The sequence below is a fragment of the Nilaparvata lugens genome, chromosome 5 (assembly GCF_014356525.2).
Source record: "Nilaparvata lugens isolate BPH chromosome 5, ASM1435652v1, whole genome shotgun sequence".
Lineage (NCBI taxonomy): Eukaryota > Metazoa > Arthropoda > Insecta > Hemiptera > Delphacidae > Nilaparvata > Nilaparvata lugens.
This window is the reverse complement of record NC_052508.1, coordinates 39,039,995-39,062,321: the sequence shown is the minus strand read 5'-3', so window position 1 is coordinate 39,062,321 and position 22,327 is coordinate 39,039,995. Positions and strand designations below refer to the sequence as shown.

Below are 22,327 nucleotides of genomic sequence, written 5' to 3'. Positions count from 1 at the left end.
ACATGTTGCATCAAGACACAACATACTCTATTTTTAAACTCAGTTCACTTCAACTACTAGACATCTTCTAGTTGTTGAATAAGATGAGTGTTCTATTTCTCCCTGTTTTCATGATTCACAAAAAATTATGTAAGGTCTGTTTAAGGTCCACCCAATGTTTTCATTCCATTTTCCCATTAAAAAGTCTTGAATTGAACCACCTGATAACTTTGTAGAAGGATTAAATAAATAAATAAATAAATTCAATTTTATTGTCAGCCAGCCAAAAAAGCACAAGACAAAGTCACACAAATAGAACATGAAATAGACAGTCACACATTAAGAGACACATTGTTACTATTACATTGCTATTTCGATTAAATTTCCAAATATCACAAATAACAAAGACAATATTACAAAATTAAGCAGCTAGTTCAAACGTGCTAACAATAAGAATTAAGGTATGCTGATTATGCTCTCGTAAAATTCACTTAATTTATAAAAAGGATTTTTTGCCAGCCAATCGTGCACCTTTAATTTGAACAGTTTTAGGGGTGTTTGTTGGAGGTGTGGCGGTAACTTATTACACCTTTTGCCCATACACCTTTTGCCCAACTGCTTCAAAACTGTTTTAAAGATTTAGACAATCTTTGGTATTGGATATAGATCTGTCTATTGTTTCTGGTATTAACAGAGTGAACAGTATTTCTTAATTGATAACGGTGCAGATTCTCCTTAGTGTATAACAAAACAGAATATATGTACTGATTTATTACTGTCAGAATTTTATTATTTATGAATAAAGGCCTACAGTGTTTTAAATAAGGTGATTCCGTGATTATTCGCACGGCTTTTTTTTTGTAGCAGGAGAATATCGTTAATGTGCGCTGAATTTCCCCATAGAAGAATACCATAAGACATGAGACTGTGAAAGAAAGAAAAGTATGCTGTCCGTAAATATAATTTTGGTACCGTATTAGCGAGGCTTCTCAGCAGATAGATCACTCTACACAGCTTAGTGCTTACATATTTGACATGAGGCTCCCAAGTGAGTTTTGGATCTAAATGTACACCAAGAAATTTTATACTAGATGCGTTGAGAGTAGCTCCGTATTTCAAATTGAAATTGATTCTTTCTGTCTTATCTGAATTCAATACAAAGCCATTCGCCCTGAACCAGAGAGATGCTCGTTCCATCGTACTCTCCGTCTCTTGGATAAGGCCTCTCAAATCATTATTGGTGTGCAAGAATGTAGTGTCATCTGCGTAGAGCACCGTATCAGACCCTATGTAGGCAGGCAGATCATTTATCATGACAAGAAAAAGAAAAGGGCCAAGTATTGAGCCTTGTGGCACGCCTGAATCTATATTTAACAATGAAGACTTATTATTATCACTGCCTACAGTCACCAATTGCCTACGGTTCGTTAGGTACGACCTCAAAAGCTTAAGGGCAATGTGCCCAGCTCCATAGTACCTCAACTTGTCAAGCAGAATCCCCGAATCTACACACTCGAAAGCTCGACTCAAGTCACAGAAGGTGGCTTGAGTGAAGCTTCCCTGCTCGAATGACTGCAGTACCCTTCTCGCCACTTTTTGAAGAGCATCCACTGTGGACCTTCCCCTCCTAAAGCCAAATTGACACTCATTCATTATTTGGAACTCCTCGAAATGCTCAGATAACTGTTTGTACATAATTGTTTCCAATATTTTGGCCAAGACCGGAACAATAGAAATGGGTCTATAGCTACTTGGGCAGTTTTTGTCACCTTTTTTATAAATGGGCACAACCCTCGCCTTCTTCAGCTCTTCAAGGAACACTCCTTCCTTAAGACACTTGTTTAAACAGTGAGTCAGAGGCTCCACTATACTATCAATTATCTCCTTTAATAAATTAACAGATACTCCATAGACGTCTCTGCTACTCGAAGACTTGAAACCTCTTACTATACTTATAACCAACTCAGGCAACACCTGACAGAAATTGAAACATTGTGGCAAACTTGGCCCGTTGATTGCTTGCATATCAATTCTAAAAGTGCTGGGTCCATTCACAGAGGCTCTGATTTCTCTAACTGACTGAATGAAAAAGTTGTTGAGTGTCTCCGGTTGCATAGTTATTGTCCGTCTTGATTCCTAGGCTACATTATTTATTGTCTTCCAGACAGCCTTACATTTATTTTTTGAATTTTCAATGGAGTTCTTATTATGTAACCTTTTAGCCTCTCTTATAGCAATTTTATACTCATTTCTACATTTTGATATACGCTAGTCTAGTATCTATAGTTTGATATTTGTGATATATAGTCAACAGCAACAATAAGTGTTCCTTAAGAGCCGACAGATACGGGGTGTACCAGTTATCATTTGTATTGTGCTTGGCCCTCATGCGACCATTATTTAAAACCTTACATTCACGTTGTGGAATACACTCATTAAATGCTTTAGTGAACTGATGAAAAAATCTCGAAATGCATCATTAGCAGACAGCTCATTTCTATATAATAAATTAGACCAGTCACAATTATACAGTAGATTCTTAAATCTAAATATGTTGTCCTTATTAATAGGTCTAGTAACTACTATCTTAAAATGACTACCGCCTACAACAGTTGCATCATTATGACATTCAATTGTCAAGAACTTATGGTATGAGTGACTAAATGATACTACTTTATTGGTAGTAGCAGCATTCCAAACATTAGTGAAAATGTTGTCCAGACAGGCATTCCCTCTAGTATTCTCGCTATTCGAATAAATCATATTGTGCTGTCTTAGCAAATTTATTAGTTCAGTTGTGCTCCGTTGGTTTTTCTTAACATCAAATTCAGAATTTACGTCACCCCCTATAAATATTAGAAAATTTTTAAATTCAGGTCTATGTAAAAAGTCTAAAAGCTTCTCCATGATTTCTAAAAATATTTTTGGCTTTCCATTTGGAGACCTGTATAGAGAGACTATCACCAGTCTGGTGATGCGATTTACCACACCTGTTACTTCGAAATCTAACTCTTTGCAGAGAAAGTCACAATTTAAAGACTCAAACGAGTCATTCGAACTTTTACTGTATATAGCTACACCACCTCTCATGAGTTGTATCCTACAAAACCCGTTCAACAAGCAATAATCATTCAGTTTAACAAAAGATAATTCATCCCTTCTACACCAGTGCTCGCTAATACAGATAATATCAATATTGTTATCCAGTGCAAATTCATTTATAATTAAATCTTTGTTAATGAAACCCTGAACGTTAATGAAACCAATCTTCAACCCTGATCTATTAGTTGCCTCAAAGCTTAGCTCCGTTGTGAGACTCTACTATAGTTGAATGTCAATGTATTTCATAATGCTGTCACTAACATATTTCTTCCCCTGCTTATTTAGATGCATACCGTGAGATGTATGGCATATTTTTCCTATATTACTAATATCAATAAAACTACAGTTTGAGAACAGATTACAAATTTGTTGCATCTTCTTGTTAGTCTGTGCTATCGCCTTATTAACACATGACCAGACCGCCAAGTCATATCGATGAGGAATGGAGAAAACAATAACATTAGTTCTGTAGAGATACGCCAAATTCTTCCGTAGCGCCACCAGCACGTCTCCCGCCTCATTCTTGGACACATCGTTTGAGTCAGCTTGAATCACTAGAAAGTCTCTTTCACCGTAATCTGCTAAATTCTCTGGTAGTACGTCATGAAATTTAGCGCCAGGTTTGACAAATGAAGTGAAACTGTGATTGCTTTTCCTTGTAAATTCACTTCCCACATTCTTTCCTTGACTATCTGCGTAGTGATGGACTTTAATATTAGAAGATGAATCGATTGAGCTCGTTCTATCAGAATTTTTGTGCATATTATGTATAGAGCCGCTGGACTGAGGTTTCAATTCACATCCACCCTCAGAATGAGCACCGTCGAGCTCTGATTGGGAGAAAATGGGCGGCTTGTCGATCCCTGAAAGTTTCTCCTCAAGGCACTCTTTTGATTTTACAAATAACTCATCGTATAGTGTCCTCCACTTATTTATCTCAATTTTATCCAGTGCTTTCTCGTTCCTCAGAGCAAGATTGTCCGCCTCCAAAGTTTCAATTGAAGTGGACATTGAGAGGACTCTATCAGACAATGATTTTTTCTCAGCCTTGAGTAATAAAATTAACTCGTTTAATTCACAACTTTCTGACTGGCTTTTAGTTTTTATTTGTTCAATCTCATTTGTCATATTACTTGAGAAAGCTATCAGATCATCTCTCTGTTGCAAGAGCTCCAACTCTCGCAGGCTCCGATCCTCATCAACACTGACCGTCCTATCTGTAGGTGTATTATTTCCATTTCCATTTCCATTTATTCCATTTATTGTATAAAATACTATAATCATAATACAATCATGACATTGGAGGAAAAACTAGGCTGAGCCTGTACTATTTCTCTCCAAAAATTTTGATAAAATGTTAATGTTGTCCAAAAGATAAGGTTATGTAATCTCACACTGCTTCGTCACTTGATTTTCGGTCCAGGAATGATGATTTAAAATTTTGAATTTTGAAGGTTGATTTTATACTCTAAATGAATCACAGAATGTATCACAATAAATTAAAAACTTATAAAGAAATATTATACTTATTTAAAAAATTTGAATACAAAATCAAAAACCTACTCACTATTTGTTATTTACAGCTGTCTCTCTCTAATTCATACATGAATTACACCCATTCACACCCATAATTTTACAATTATTAACACCCATATCACATACCACCGGGGTGTTTGACACACTATTTTCCCGACTAGAGGATTTTATTGGCGAAATTAAGCCACTTTCATCAAGCGAGATATCGTGCCTACCACCTCTGACATCCTTTCAAGATTTTTTGCTGGAACATTGTCCACTGGGTCTGCTAGATAGTTCATAGACAATGTAAAAAACTCAAAGCACCCTTTATTGAAACTTTTAAAATATTTTAAAATAACTACCGGTTTCGGCAATTGCCATCTTCAGGTTCAAATTAAAAATGAGTAAATAAATAATCAACAAAAGTATAGACTAATTTATGTAGACCTAAAGTTTTTACATTTAAGTTTTTCACATTGTGTTTTTAATAACTTTTAATAAGTAGCCCATATAAGTGAAATAATTTCATGATTTGTTTATTGAGATATATGTATACAGTTAGGAAAGTAATTTACTGATAAATATTCCAATTCTCCGGAGACTGTGTAGCGCTCAATTCTCCATGTGTAGTGCTTGGTGTGGTAGTACCGGTAGATGCATCTACTGGCGATGGGGTGTGGGAATAATCATAGGTAGCTGGTGAATGCAGTTGTAATTCCATTTCAGAAACGAGAGAAAAAACCTTGTTCTTTACCAGTGCTTGTTGTTATTTAGAAAATTTTTTCACTGTGTCAGAAATATTTAAAAAAAAAAACGATCTAGTTCGTCAGGCTCTTTCTGAGGTACAAGTGAGTTTTGACTGTCGAATAATTTTGTCATCAATACGGCTGATGCTGACTGTGGTGTACGATTTTTAAATCTTCTTTTTAACTGGCTAACTGGCTTACTAACTGGCTTACTATTTTGCACAGAACTTTTAACAGTCTGGGCATCAGTAGCAACATCGTCAGACACAGTTTCAATAATTGCATTTCATATCAAATCAAATCAAATCCATTTATTGCCAACGACAAGTATAAAACAAGTATAGGCCACGTCATAAAAATACAACCATTGTTATACATGTACATAATATCACAATTTCATCACAATTTAAACATTTTTCATATTAAAGCTAAAATATTCATCCAGATTGTAAAAACAGTTTCTAATTAGAAAATCTTTAATTCTTAATTTGAAATCTTCCACAGCCAAGTCTCTAATGTTTAATGGTAATTGGTTAAAGAATCGAATTGCACACGCCCTAAAACTCACATGACTGGATTTGTACCGACAGTGTTCATTTCTCAGGTTCAATTTACTTCTGGTATTGTGGGAATGAATTTCAGAATGACTGGAAAAGGACATAACATTAGTTTTTACGAACAATAAACATTGAAATATAAAAATACAGTAGGGTAAACACATAATTCTAAGCTCAATGAAAAGAGGTTTGCAATGCGTAAGGGGTGGTACTTTACATATATTTCTTATTGCCCTCTTTTGTAAAATAAACAAAGAATTAGCATCATTGTAGTTTCCCCATAATAACGTACCATAGGAAAGATGAGAGTGTACATAGCTATAGTAAACAGTAATTAGGATTTTTTGAGAGACTATTTCCTTCAGTCTCTTGAGCATAAAAATACCCCTTGTGACTTTTGGGATAGTGCAATCAACATGACTCTTCCACTTCATATTACTTTGTATGTTGAAGCCTAGGAATTTGACTAAATGTGGTGAATGTCGGGTTCCATGAGACACAGATAAATCCTGTGTTTTGTCTAAATTCAAAGCAAGTTTATTAGCTCTACACCAATCTGACACAAGATTCATCTTTTCTTCTAGAACAGTTTCTCTCATTTCGCTACCAGTAATTACATTTAGACATACATCATCTGCATACATGTAACACTTTGTACTCTCATCCTCAATGTTCCCTGGCAGGTCATTCATATATATTATGAATAACAAGGGTCCTAAGATTGAACCTTGCGGCACTCCAGTTTTAACAGGCTTAAAACCAGACATTTCTTCATTAAAAGAAACAGCTTGGAATCTATTATTCAAATATGACCCTATCAGTGCTACAGATATAGAATTTAAACCTAAATTTTCCAGTTTAGTCAGAAGAATGTTATGGGAGACTGTGTCGAAAGCACGTGACATATCGAATAGTTTTGCATTTACAGAATTTTTTCCTTCCATACCAGTTAGGATATCCTGAATGAAAGACATCACCGTCTGACAAGTGGTATGATTCTTTCTGAAACCAAATTGCTTATCTGATAGTAAATTTTCCCTCTCTAAGTAATCTGACAACTGTTGAACAATTATAAATTCGAAAACTTTAGATAAGATTGGCACAATGGATATTGGCCTGTAGTTACTACACAGTTTGGGGTCGCCTTTTTTAAAAATTGGCACCACTTTCGACAGTTTAAGCAAGTCAGGAAAAACACCAAAGTCAATACAAGAATTAAAGATATGACATAAAACTTCACATATATGTTGACTGCTTGTTTTGCATATGAAAGAATTTAGAAGAAAAAAATCTAAACAGTTGGAATTTCTAAGAGAATTTAATGACAAAAACACTTGTTCCACAGTCACATGATGGAACGAAAAAGATGGTCCTATTCTTCTTACTTTTTTCAAATAGTGAGAGACTGTGTTAATGCTGCTTGGTATTCCATCCAAAACATCAGCTATGCTATCAATATAATACGAATTGAAATTTTCAGAATTTAAGTTTACATTTTTCTTATGCGAAGTAGATGTACTGTTTAACAATAAATTTTCTCTAATAACTTTCCACATTAACTTTGGTTTGCTACATGTATTATTGACTAGATTGTTATGAAAATCCAATTTTGCTTGCTTGACTTGCTTATTATACAAATATCTGACTTTCTTATAAATATCTTTGTGTACATCCATATTAAAACATTTGACTAGATCATAAAGATATAAAAAGGTCTCTCTCATAGCAATCAATCCAACTGTGTACCAATCTTTACTAGAAAAATAACGCTGCTTTGGCTTAATTGTTTTAACAGGAAATGAACTATTAACATAGAATAAAAACATATAGAAAAACAACGAAAACTTATCATTAGGATTATCACAGATATAAACATCTCGCCAGTCTATGGTTCTCATATTATCATCAAACTGAGCTACATCTTGATAATTATTAGCTCTTATAGTAATTAGCTGTGAACTACTTGAACATTTTAAGTTTGTGTCCAAGTTAATTGACGCAGTAACTGCGTGGTGATCAGAGGCAGTTTGCGGTGAAACTACAGCTTTCCACCTGGACGGGTGGATTGACGTGATGATATTATCAATACAAGTACCTGAGTTATTAAAATAATTAGGCCTAGTAATTTCATTTTTTATCATGGTGTGCAAACCATAACAGGCAAACATATTCAGTAAATCTTTCGTAAATGGATTTTGATCATCATTAAAATTAATATTGAAATCTGCACAAATTAATATTTCACACTTCATATCAGACACAATATGAAGCATATCGTCCAGTTTTTCCAGGAACAGAACTATGTTACTGGAGTCAGGAATCCTGTAAATACATACTACAATGGTTCTTACTTTTTTAGTACTACTTAACAGTATAGCACAAATTTCAAAAACATTTATCACAGACAAATTACAGATGCTTGGGACTACTTCCCAGGACAACTTATCATTAACAAAAATGGCTGAACCACCACGGTTCATAGTGGGCCTGCAACTGGAACCACCTAGTACAAATCCACGTAATTTTAGGAGTTCTAGCTCCTCTTGCAACAGCCAGTGCTCAGTGAGACAGATTACATGAAACCCCTCATTCTGTGCCTGCGTTTCAATTAATTCCAACTTATTTCATAAGCCCTGACAGTTCCAGAGAAATAAATTGACATTGACGTTGGTGCTCATCGGCAAATCAGATATGAATGGAACTTTATGCCTTGTAACATGCGATGTACTACGTTTATTCAAGTTGATACATGCAAGAAATCTTTCTCTTTTGACTGAATGTTTTCTAAAAAAGGTATTCTCGTTGACACCGCGACTGGAATCTCCTCTTCAGCTGGACGACTATTACTGATATCAGCATCTGAGTCAGATACAGTAGTGTAATAGGGCGAATCTGGAGTGACAGGACAGGATCCCAAATTTTGAGCAGGTGTCTCTGTTGTGGTGTCACTGAGTCCCGAAGCGATTTTCAGTATGGTGTCCGCAACATATTTTTTCCCCGGATGGCTCAGGTGAAGACCATGAGATGTATGCAATCGTCGCCCCAAAGAACCCAAATCCGAAAAGTAAACATGAGAGAAATGTTTACATATTTGTTTCAAACGTGCATTGGTTTTAGCGATTTCCTTATTCACACAAGACCATCGAGGCAGATCATGTCGGTGCGGAATTGAAAAGATTAAAGCATTTGTGTGCTGCAGGTCCATGATTCTCCGTTTGCACGATTGGATCAAGCTATCAGCTTCATTGCAAGCCACATCATTTGTTCCGGCTATAATAACCGCAAGGTCTCGCTTGCTCATATCGTGGCATATACTTTTACAATCTTCGGTGACTTTTTCGAATTTCGCGCCTGGTTTCAACATATCGAAAACTTGATGATTACTCATTGACCGGGTTCTGCTAGCAACCTGGCTTCCTTGACTGTCCGAGAAACATCTTATTTTTACTTTTTTATTATACGAATTCACGTTTGAAGGACTAGGTTTTCGTGACTTGGATTCATTCATAGATTGGCTGGTTCTATAGGATTTCCCACCTTGTTCAGTTGGATCTATAGCACTAATGGAAACATTCAATGTTTGAGAAGCCAAGTTATTATTTTCTAGCCCTAAAAAAGCCCTCTTAATTTTTTCCTCCATCTCTACGCTATCTTCCCAACGACGCTGCCTCAACTCTATCAATTCGAGCTCTTTACCCTTCAATTTGTCGTGAAGATTTGAGCAATTTGCACATGTCATTTTAGTTTTTGTTTGAGTTGATACGTCAACCAAAGTCTTACATTCCACAGCTTCTACCCTATTGACTTCAAGAATTTTATTTTCAGAATTTATCTTCAACTCATCAATCAAATCCGAATTGGTGGCTTCTAGATATGCTATACGCGATTTTAAGGAATTTATTTCCTCTTCTGCCCTCTCTTCATTGCACAGAGAGTCTTCGAAACATTCCTTTCTTCTGTTTCTTTCTACCTCCAATTGTCTCGAAAATTGTTTATTTTCTTCCGATAGGTTCTCCAGATTATCAATCAATTTGTTGTTATCTGATAAAGAGTTGTCAAGTTTATTTAGGACTCCAACTAAATCTGGAATCAGGTCAATTATAGCCTCACTGGAATATTTCTCCGCAAAAACTGAGAGAGTTCCTCTAATGCTTACGGCCAAATCTATTACTGTTTCATTATATAAGTCATCTTTCAAATTTTTCAAATCAGATTAAACACCTTGAATCAACTTCTCGAGTCTACGGCGTGTCGTCATTTTCTATGAGATTGGTAGGGATTATAGAGAGTAGGATAATACTGGAAGGAATGTAGAAGATATTTGCCGAGAGAGCAGTCAAGGCGGGCAGAGGAAGCTTCTGAATATTGTTGTGGAAGGAAGAAGTAGGATTCAAAAATCGCCCGCCTTTTAGAAGACTTATTGCGAGCTAGAATAGAGAAGCTGATAAGACTGTACTACGGTGGGTTGTCATGGCAACCATAGGACGCTACTGTTGCTCACGCAAGCCGGCTAATGTTGTCTGAGTGGGAAAGAAGATAACAGATAAGATTCTTGTTCCTTAGGCTAGATAATCGGAAACCGAACCGGTAAACAGTTAGTTGTTGTTCTGCTCCTATACCCAAAACACAGCTGGTTGTAATTGACAGGAACCAACAATCGAGACACTGACAAAAACTGAGATGATGTGTTAACCTAACAAATTGTTTGAATTTGAATATGGATCACTCCGCGAATACTCACAGTTCACGCACGTCACTGGTAAGAACACTTATGAACAATTATGTTTGGTTACTGATATGAGTGAAATTTAACACCTCTAGAAAATAATTAACTGATAATTTCAACAATTTTTATAGAGCTTATTGTGACAATACCATTCAGACCAAGGCAGTCATGCCAACTCTTTGTTTCTGTTTCGGATGTGTGGTCGACCACAGTGTGGTCATCATGGTCTCCGTTATCCTCATCACTTGTTATATCAACAGAATCCAAAGTTTTCTTTTCTGCAAAAAATGGAGCAACAAAAAACATCTCATCTTCGTACTTCCATTTTTTTATTTTTTTTGCTGCCTGTCCCGTTTTTACTTTTCTCTTATTCAAGGCTCTCCTATATGAGTCCCTTAGATTTTGCCATCTTTGTTTACAGGCCGGACCTGTAACATAAAATAATTTCATTTTGTTAATAATTTATAATTTCCAATTATTTTTATTTTCTATTTCACTTTATTTTTTATTTCATTTTATTTATTTATTTATTTTATTCCATATTCTATTTTTATTTCTTTTATTCCCAATACATATAAGCTTTTTTTTTATTTGCAGGTACTTGGCAACAGGTGACTCATTTAGAACAATTGCTTTCAGCTATAGAATGGGGGTCAGTTCTGTGAGACGTTCAGTTTTTGAAGTTTCTAACGCTATAATAAACAACATGTTGAGTGAAATGATTCCAACACCCACTACAGAGCAATGGGAAAAAAACATTGAAGAGTTTTGGTCCAAGTGGAACTTTCCTAATTGCCTGGGTTCAATTGATGGAAAGCATATTGTGATTGTAGCACCTCCAGACAGTGGTTCCCTATATTTTAATTACAAAAAAACATTCTCCATTGTACTTATGGCTTTAGTTGATGCTAATTATAGTTTTATAGCTGTAAACGTCAGTGCTTTCGGCAAAGACAGTGATGGTGGTATTTTATCTAAATCGAAACTGGGGCAAGCTATATCAAATAATAAGTAAATATTCCTGCTAACAAAAACGAATGTAAGTGCACCTTGCGTTATATTAGGTGACGAAGCCTTTCCTTTAAAAAATGATCTATTAAGACCTTATCCATCACAACAGACCATAGCTGATGTCAAGAAACGTCACTTTAACTATCGCCTTTGCCGAGCAAGGCGTGTAGTTGAGAATGCTTTTGGGATTTTAAGTCAAAAATTTCGCATTTATAATAGACGCATGCACCTGAGACCAGAATATGCTGAAAAAATTGTTTTAACCACTTGCATTTTGTATAATTGCATAAGACGCGGAGTAATTGAAACGGAAACTGGGACTCGTATGCAGTTTCTTCCTATGCAGAATCTATGACTTCAAGGAGGCAATGCAGTTGCTTCCGCTTTTGAAGTACCGTACTCAGTCAATTCGCGAATTTCTTCCAAACTGTTGAAGGTCAAATCGACTGGGCTTAACATAACATAACAAATTCCAACAAAACATAACAAAAAAATAAGATAAAATGTACTTATTAAATCAAACATAAAAAGTATGACTTTGTCAAAGATTTAACGATAATTTTTACGATAATTGGTACTGTAATTGGTTATTGAAAAATCAACTTTGTAGTATAATAGGCATATATGATTTTTTTTAGATGCAAACAATATATGTGTATGTCTCTCGTATGTGGTTTTGTGTTAATATTTATTGTTTCGTTTTGTAAAACAAGACAATACAGTAAAAATTGTATTGTTTTCTACAGCACTGTGGAATCTGACTTCTAAAAATATGACTTTGGGAAAGATTTAATATATTTGTTTGCAAAATGCTGTTATTATTATTAATTGATGTGAAAATGTCAAAAGGAATAGATTTACAAATGGAAATAAAGTAATAAAGTTACTACTTACCAGGTTGTTTCATCTGATCTTCTATATCCTTCCATGCTACATCTTTCTTGGTAGCATCCATGTACTTCGGATGTTATAGATTATAGAGGAATTCGTATTTACGAACACATTCTATCAACAGTTCATCATTCATTTTCATGCAAAACGAATGAAGGCACACAAATGACAAACGCACACAAAGAGCAACTACTACAACTAGCAAGTGGCAACTAACTAAATAATCTGGAAGGATGAAATTAGAGTTTAGGATTGGAAAGAATCAATACAGATACTTACAGATATATACATATATATATATATATATATATATATATATATATATATATATATATATATATTGTCACGTTATTTTTTATAATTAAATAACGATTAGCCTCCTGCTTGGCATCAATCGGTAGAGCATGAAAATATTTTAATAATTATAAAAATCAGGTCGTGGTTTTTAATAGGATATAGTCTCATAAAAATCTTTATAAGCCCAGATATGAGCTTCCACAATGATACTGATAATTTATTAAAAAATATATATATATAAAGCTTATATCCTACAGTATAGAGGAATAAAAAATAAATCATACACCATAAAAAATTTGATACATATATTAACAAATATCTCAAAAATAAATCAGAGCAAAAATATATAGAGCGGCAGAAATATATAATATAAGACAAAACAATAATCGAAATCAATAAAATATCACAGGCTAATACTATTCTTTAAGTTCTATAGCACGAAACGCTACCATGTGCTTTCATTTTATGATCATATGCATTTATTTGCATGCAGCTTTGATATCAGCTTGCTGATACTTGTCAACTTGGACGATTATATTTAGAATCTAAATTCAGCATGATAAATTGACAAACTAGTAATCCAAATATATATATATTAAATTTTATAGTTTCTAATAGATTTCTTTGTAATAAATATATTTTTTATCTCAGGGTGCGAGATTCGGCACCTGATGGAATAGATAGATCAATTCATCTAGTGAATCAGAGCTACATTAAATTATCGCAAATTATATTGTAGAAATTAATGATCATATAGATAATGTATTAACAGCCTAGATCTTAGTATTCTTTGATTGATGGATCATTTGATATATGGACTGATTCCTTACTATATAATAAAATACCTTTTATACTATCTTTACTTGCGCAAGTATTTTTACCAAATTCTTAATTTATAAGAAACCCTTTCGAAGAGCTAGCTTTGATTCTTATTTAATTTCGAAGCACTGAGGGCGCCCTATCACTATTTCAATATTTTTCACTCACGTGCTGGAATTTTCTATGATCTGCTGGTGTCGACCCAAACTCCTGGTGGTCCTGGATTATTGTAGCCGGAGTCGTCTCTTCCAAGGGGTTATAAAATTATTCAAAAATGACTTTTGCTTTACATTAGCATCACAAAGTCTTATGAGAAAATTTAGTAATTTTCAATATTTTATATAGTATTATACCGGTAGCAAAAATTATTTCCATTTCTATTAGGCTGTTGTACAATTTAGCCAGGATGTCTGATATTATCTAATCTTTAACGTTATCATCTTTGGCGATATTAGCCTATTATTTCACTTAGACCTATAAATCTTTCAACTAGGGATTTTTATTTATCCATCCAAATTTAAATACGTTACAATATATTTATATATATATATATATATATATATATATATATATATATATATATATATATAAATCTTAATGGAATGAGTGAGAAAATTTTAGGTACTTTACCACAATGGTGTCTACACTGGTTACCAACGCGGCGCATGCGCGGTTACAACGGGGTTTGCAGGCGTCACGTACCATGCAAGGAGCGTTTCGTCACAGACAAAATATACTGGCCAACAAATGTTCACCTGGACGTGCATGGCACGCTCTGTGCTTGGCTGGTGACGGAACAGTCTAATGGGTGTATTACATATCAAATGATGCAAAGAATATTTTTTTGCATGTGTCGGTATGGGCACGGTCATGGTATGATACGTTCTAGTGGGTACGAACCTCAATTCAAATTTGATATTTAGATATGTTTTTTACCCAGAAACAATGCCCTAGATAGAGTATTGGTAGTGAGTTCATAAACACTATGTATACATATACAGAGTGGGTGAAAAGTCCGAGAACGGCTTAATATTTCATACACAAAGGTAATTTGATGGTGGGTGTGATTGGGAATCCTACTCAAATTGAAAAAACTACTTTCCAATGACTTTGAAAATCTGGCCTGCCATATTGAATGCAACTTCAATTTTTCAAATAGGAAGGTGGTCGTGCGATACATGATTTCGATAGGGGATTTCAAGAAAAAATCTGGTGTGGTACACCCCCCACACAACTTTCCTTGCTCATTGAACTGCAAGCATCATTCTCAAACGAGAATAATTTAGGGGAATAACATAATGACGATTGGCGGCAACATATTTGCAACTACGATCAGACTACTGTATATGGTATGTGTATATTATAATAAATTGTTTTCAGAGTACTTTTTCCTTTGTGTAAATTGTAAAATTCGATTATTTTTTTAAAAGTCGTCAAAACAGCTGTTCTACAGATGAAATATCTTGACTATGACTGTGTTCTTTTTATAAACTGCTCTACCTACCTCATGCACGAGAAGGAGGTTACAAAGTCCATTTCTCAAGGATGGGGAGGACCCCCTATTAGTTTCCCAGGAAAAAGACTCATGCCAGTTGATAGAGCTGATAAATAACTATACAGGGTATGAGTTTGAAAAAAATCGTTAGAGCCGTTTTTGAGAGAATCGTGAAAAACATGGTTTTTTAGTAACTGTACTTTTCTCAAGAATATTATGGAGCTCCCGAAATTTTCCCAGAAATAAGACTCATGCCAGTTGATGGGGCTTATGAATAGCTATCCATGGTATAAATTTGAAAAAAAATCGTTGGAGCCGTTTTCGAGAAAACCGTGAAAAACATGGTTTTTTAGTTATTATCCACCATTTTTCTCATGAATATTACGGAGCTCCTAAAATTTTCCCAGAAATGAGACTCATGCCAGTTGATAGGACTTATGAATAGCGATCCATGGTATAAATTTGAAGAAAATCGTTAAAGCCGTTTTCGAGAAGACCATGGAAAACATGGTGTTTGAGTCATTATCCGCCATTTTTCTCATTAATATTACAGAGCTCCTGAGATTTTCCCAGAGATGAGACTCATGCCAGTTGATAGGACTTATGGATAGCTATCCATGGTATAAATTTGAAGAAAATCGTTAGAACCGTTTCTGAGAAAAACGTGAAAAACATGGTGTTTTCATAATTATCCGCCATCTTGAATTGAATTTTATTGAATTTCTTATTGTCGGATCCTCATGGTATGAGGACCTTAAATACGTTTACTAGGCAATATGAACATAGGCTTTACGTATGCAATTATATGAATAAATAATGGATAAATTAACTTCCATAATTAATTTTTCAAGTAGAATAATAAATCAGTTCAAATTCTGATTCAGAAGCTATGAAAGTGCTCATTTAGCATAGGCTGATTATGGCGTGTAGTTCGAAGGCTCTCTCATGTGACGTCACACACCCAATTCATGTTTGCTTCAGCGACTACGCTCAAGCCGTGTCTATTATATTAATGGTCGAAGACACACACACATACACACACATACACACACACAGACCAAACCCAAAAATCATGTTTTTGGACTCAGGGGACCTTGAAACGTATAGAAAACTTGAAATTAGGGTACCTTAATTTTTTTTTGGAATGCAATACTTTCCTTACCTATGGTAGTAGGGCAAGGAAAGTAAAAATGAATGACGGAAACCGCATATCGATATCTCAAACCATTTCAGAAATATTCACATTATTAATCAATACTATTCAAAGCAGAAATGAGAGAAAAAAGTATGAGAATGGCTTAGTATCTCATAAAAAGAAGTGATTCCAAGGTGGGTGTGATTGGGGATGCTACTCGAATTGAAAATACTATACTATGACAAAAAATCTGGTCCGCCAGAAAGTCCATTCTCGGACTTTTCACCCGCTCTGTATAATATCTCACACTAAAATATCTCAATGGTAGCCTTCAATCTCAAGTAAGAACTAGCATTGAGAAGGCCTATACCTAATGCTTGGTTGCAGAGTCGCTACATAAAGTCACCCATAGTCAACAGAGCCATTAGTTAACGACTCACCCATAAATAGATGTTCATTGCAGAGTCGTTTGCCAGACCACTTTTAACTATGGCTCTGATAAGGCACACACATAAGTCACACTGCTGCTCATACCACTTTTTGCGTGGTATGCTTCTATCCAACTAATGTATTGGCAACGGGGAGGGAATGGGTGGCATACAGTTGTTCGCACTAACAGTTGTTTGCATCGCAATCTGTTAACAGTTGTTCGCATCGCAATTTGTGCGCGCTAGCAGTTGTGCGCAAAGTTTAGTAGTTTAGTGACGTAGGCGCTCTACCTGCCCTCTAACGGAATGCTATCATTAGAACTATGAGACTCTTTAATTTATCACAATGGTATTGGCAACGAAAACTAGACCATTATTTATACTCATATCGTATGGTGTTTATAGGTATTTCTAGAGGCAAAAACGGTTTCGATTTAGAGGTAAGTTCAAGTTATAAATTTACAATATTACATTATTAATGCAAGTAAATTTCATTTACTGCAACATTACTGCAGATTCACTTTAGGAAAGTAAATAGCAATTTCTCAAGTAGAAAAGTGTTAAGCTTATCTATGTTGAAAGCTGAAATGGTACAATTTTGTATCACTAAAATACTAGGTAGGCTATTACAAATTTTGTTATAAAATGAATAAATAAATAAATGAATAAGCATTATAAATAAATGAAAAGTTGCATTAGATGATAAAATTTATTATATAATTATTTTCCACAATTATGTTTCATCTGTCCATTAAAAATACTTTGTTGGAAAACACATAGCCTACCTACTTGAAAGAATACTCTTTATCTACTCTTTTAGTTTTTCATGTCATTTGCTACTTACTTTCTCATTCCATTATTAGCCTATAATTTAAAAATTCAAGTTGTCCTATCAAAGTACTATACTACATCATAAATAGAAATAAACTATGTATAATTGTTAATTATTGGGCAAACATGAGATTCTACAATAATATTTAGACAATTTGGAACTAAATTAGGAAGTTGAAAAAGTTTTGGGCAATAGCCCAAACTTATTTTTCTTTCCCGATCTTTGTATTATTTAAGCTAACCAAATAAATAATATCTACCGGTTGTTTCATGTAGGATATTGATTAAATCCAATCTCAAAATCCATAGAAGTTGACTACAATTTGCTAGCAATCAATAAATCGCTTTATTGAAGACCTACTATCCACGAATGCAACATATTATTAAGACTTCCTTCAATTAAGATTTCTTAATTCTTTAGTAACTAGCAATAAAATGAGTAATGGAATATCATATAATATTTCTTAAATATAAGAACTAAGTTACCGTATACATTTCTATTACAACTGAAGTAAAATGTAGAAATTTTGTTTGATCATAATCTAGTGATTTTTAAAATCAAATACTGAATCTTCACATTAAGTTTTCAGAGAATAAATTTTTTTCTGCTATGCACAAACTTATATCATTGGCATACATACAAAATTTGTTATCAAGGACTCATTTTGGAAACTCCCCCTTCCCACCAATATATTTATTGTTTTTGTATTAGGCTATGTTATTGTAATATGTAAGTTACGGAAGCCTCAGCTGACGTCTTTCACTATCTCTATGGAGACAGCTAAGATTATGATATTGATTAAATAAACAATCATTCTTTGTCTGAGTTTGAATGAGACGTTTTATTCCTATCTACTTAACTGGTGCCGAAACCAAAATATTATCTAGTATTTTTAGTTGAAGTTAATAGGAATTTTGGATAGATTTTGAAAATGCCAAGGAGGAAAAAGGAAATTGCATCAAATATTGGAATTACCGGGAAAGAACCACCACTTATGGACGTGAAATGTCTCATGAATTTGATCGGATCAATTCAGGAGTTCCAAGGAGAGGTAAAAGAACTTAGTCTATTCTTGGAGAGAATGGATGCCATCCATTCTCAAATTATTGACAGTAATTTTGATGAATTAACAACTACAAACCTGCATTCGTTTTTCTTGTCTAGAATAAGTACATCAATTATGGTTGATTTGGGATTATCGTTCAGTTCATCTTGGGAGGATGTTAAAAAAGCCCTTAAAGAACGTTATGCAGGTGCAAGGAAATCAGTCTCTGCAATGGCAATGAGAGTGTTGGAATTGAATCGTGATTTGGGAGAGTCAATTGGTAGTTTTGCCAATCGGTTATCGCAATTGGTTAAAGAATTGAAATCGAAAGTTTTAGATTCGTGTAATACTAAAGAGGAAGGGGTATGGAGAAATAAAATCTATGAAGAGTTATCAATGGAAGTTTTGTTAAGAGCAGCTTCGGAGCGAGTATGTACGAGTGTGAAAATTGCAAAACCTCAGTCTTTAGAAGAGACTATTCCAGGGGTGCCCAGCCCCCCCAAGGCCAATGGCGCATGCCCCCCCCAATTCAAGTGTAATGCCCCCCCCCCAATCCATGTGTAATGACCCCCCCCAAAGTACCCCAACTCCCAACTCTTTAGTTTTTAACATTAGTCAGTGTATGACAATAAAATTCACATCTTAAGGTGCTTACAGATATACGCGCCGCGAAGATGAGCAATTCACTTTTAATCAGCTGATGCCAAGCTTTTTATATCTGTATTTTACCGTTTCTGTAAAAATACAGATATAATCAGCTGATTGAAAGTGAATTGCTCATGTTCGCGGCGCGTATATCTGTACGCACCTCTACATTCTAATCTTCCAAAGGACATTATTTACCTTTGATCTTGTGAGGAATTCTTTCTGTTTTCATAATATTGTAAAAATATATACCATCGTTTCTTATCTCTTTAAAATAGAAATAAAGTATTTTTTTGATATTATTTTTGAGACTAGCAGTGCACCCGTTCTTGTTCGGGAGGACTAGAAAGAACTTCATTACACATCAGGAAAAACTACATGACACATTTTTTAATAGGATATTGAAAGATAAGTAAGGGAGGCTTTGCTTTTTAAATGTTAAGGTTACTTATAAAAAGTTGAATAATAATATCATTGATAATTCTTTATTGCAAAAGAATATTGCATAGCAATCTTGGTAAACATTCATACAAATTTGGAACGATCTTATTCATACAATATATAATGTCGGCAAGTTTAGGTATTCTAAATCCTATACTATTGAACGAGCAATTTCTGTTTAGATCTTTAGATGTTTTATGTTTAAATTTTTAGATGTTTATATGTTTGTATTTCACCGGATCTCGAAAACGGCTCTAACGATTTTCACGAAATTCAGAACATAGTAGGTTTATAATATGAAAATTCGATTACACCAGGTCTCATCCCTGGGGAAACTCGCTGAAGGACATTAAAAGAATTTATTCATCCTTGGAAAAACAGCTGATAATTTCGGCGTCTGTTGATGATGGAAGTGAGTGAGCGAGTGCATGTGTGTGGGACTGAGACAAAATTATGACTCAGCTGTTGAACTTTTGTACATAATTCAATCAGGTACTTAGTGACAGTTGTACAAAAGCCGGTTAAATTTTAATCCTGATCAATTCCAGTAGAACCAATCAGATAAGCTATCTTTTTGAGATGGTCTTCTGTGATTTGGTTCACGTGACATGAATCAGGATTAAAATTTAACATGCTTTTGTGAGAGAAATTTTTGCATTCCTCTGCGAATTAATCTCAATCCACTGTGATTAGATAGAACCTTTGTGTATGAACTATGAATATTTATTATAATTTCTTCTTTCGTAATAATTTTTATATGCTTTTGTATGCACTCTAGAATGGAGCTCGGTGCCCCGATATTTATCATGAATTGGAATAGGTTGTCACTGATGTTGTGTTGTTGGTAGTATTTACTTTTTAACATTACAGGAGTAAATAACACAAGTCGAACAAAATGTATCTTTAAATGGTTTGGTTTTTGGAATAAAGATATCATCTGAACAAGTACATTTTGTTAATTCTATCTATTAATACCAAATATCGGGGCATCGAGCTTTGCTAGTTATTTATTCATTGATAAACAGATTTATTTCATTGATAATCATTTCTTTAAAATGATTGGGGAAGTACTAACAGGCACAGCCCAAAACTGTTACTTACCCGAAGTTTGATTTATTCACTACGAAAAATATATTTCGGAAATCATCATCTGTTATTCCAAGGATGAATTATCCTTTTCATGTCCTTCATGGAGTTTTCTCAGGGATGAGACTTAGTGCAATCGAATTTTGATATCATAAACCTACTATATTCCGAATTTCGTGAAAATCGTTAGAGCCGTTTCCGAGATCCGTTAAACATAAATAACCAGATAGCCAGATAACCAGATATAGAAATGGAAAAATATAAACAGATGTACATAAATTGCTCGCTATTATAATAGGATAACAACTTATAGTCCCGTCAAATGGTCGTTTTTCAGGAAACAGCCCCGAAATATTTTTTTTCGATGGTCCTATATATATTTTGGGGCGCTGAATTCTAATCTGAAATTTGCTGACACACCAGAAGGCGACTTCACCCCAAAATTTTGGATTTTTTTAAGTTTTCCATTTAATCTCGAGAGCCTTGAATTTTTCGAGAAAAAGCATTCTCTATATAATATTAAAGATAATAAATTTCCAATGAATTGAGTGGTCGCGCAGGACTACTTTTTGGATTTTATATCTGAAGTGTTCCACAAGATACGCAACTTTGAATGTGCGATAAATTTGTGATATTTTCCTCATTCTCACAGTCTGGCATATGCAACGTTGCGTATCTTGTGGAACACTTCAGATGCAAAATCCAAAAAGTGGTCGAGGTTGTGATGAATTTTCTCCTCTTTTCACTCCCATGAAATATACTTCTGTTTTCAATACCGTTCAAAAGTTACAGCCAATTGAATGATGATCTTTATTTTCTCATTTTTCTTGCGATTTTACTGTTATTAAAGAGTCTCTAAAATGAGTACAATGCATGATAGAAACTTGCGATTGGTCTTAAATGAGAGAAAATTTCATGCTCTATAAGCTGAGTTGCCCTAAATTGATATTGCATCACTGTTTATATCGAAAAACTGGCGAAACTGTGAAAATGAGAAAAATATCGCATATTTCTTGCAACAGCAAGGAAACTCAAACACAGGACCATAAAAATTAAAATGAAGCAAAGGAAATCAGAATAATAGTGGATGATGAAGTTATAATTTATTTTTGTCAAAGATTTACCTTCAAACTCATAGGCTTAAAATTACTAAAATTCCTGCATACAAAATATTATCAATTGTGCTTATGCTTTATATTGAGTTACACTTGGCAAAATATAACATTGTAAAGGTGAGAAAAATTAACTACATTAGGATATCTCTATTTAATACCTTGATTTTTTAATCATAATTCAAAATGTTGACATAAAATATACAAAAAATCATGCCCCCCCCCCCCCAAAAATATTGATGGCGCAAATTGCGCCATGCCCCCCCCTTGTGGGCACCCCTGGACTATTCAAATTGTCAAAGATGAGGAGTCTTATTGGAAAGAAGCTAGTCATAGACACTCAAATTGGAGAGTGGTTGAGAATAAGAGAAGATATTCACTTAATAGTAGAACCTCTCCTGTTTATGGTAACAGATCGAACCAGAAATGGAGAACTGATGTAAAGGGATTGGTTACTAATGG

At 34.4% G+C, this 22,327-nt stretch overlaps 1 protein-coding gene across 2 annotated transcripts; it reads right to left on the bottom strand.

Moving 5' to 3' along the window:
* Positions 1 to 8,615: 8,615 nt before the first annotated feature.
* On the bottom strand, positions 8,616 to 12,607 carry LOC120351362. 2 transcript variants are annotated; one of them, XM_039428331.1, is made up of 2 exons: positions 12,534 to 12,607; positions 8,616 to 11,056 (listed from the first exon to the last, which is right to left on the bottom strand). In XM_039428331.1, the coding sequence occupies exon 2, from the start codon at positions 9,639 to 9,641 to the stop codon at positions 8,640 to 8,642; it is 1,002 nt and encodes a 333-aa protein (XP_039284265.1). In that variant the 5' UTR covers positions 9,642 to 11,056; positions 12,534 to 12,607; the 3' UTR covers positions 8,616 to 8,639. The 2 variants fall into 2 exon arrangements, with proteins under 2 accessions (XP_039284265.1, XP_039284266.1); XM_039428332.1 differs by having other exon boundaries at positions 12,534 to 12,601.
* Positions 12,608 to 22,327: the final 9,720 nt, after the last annotated feature.

Coding starts and splice junctions, on each gene's coding strand:
- LOC120351362 (XM_039428331.1), bottom strand. CDS start 9,641: ATGACATGTGCAAATTGCTCAAATCTTCACGACAAATTGAAGGGTAAA.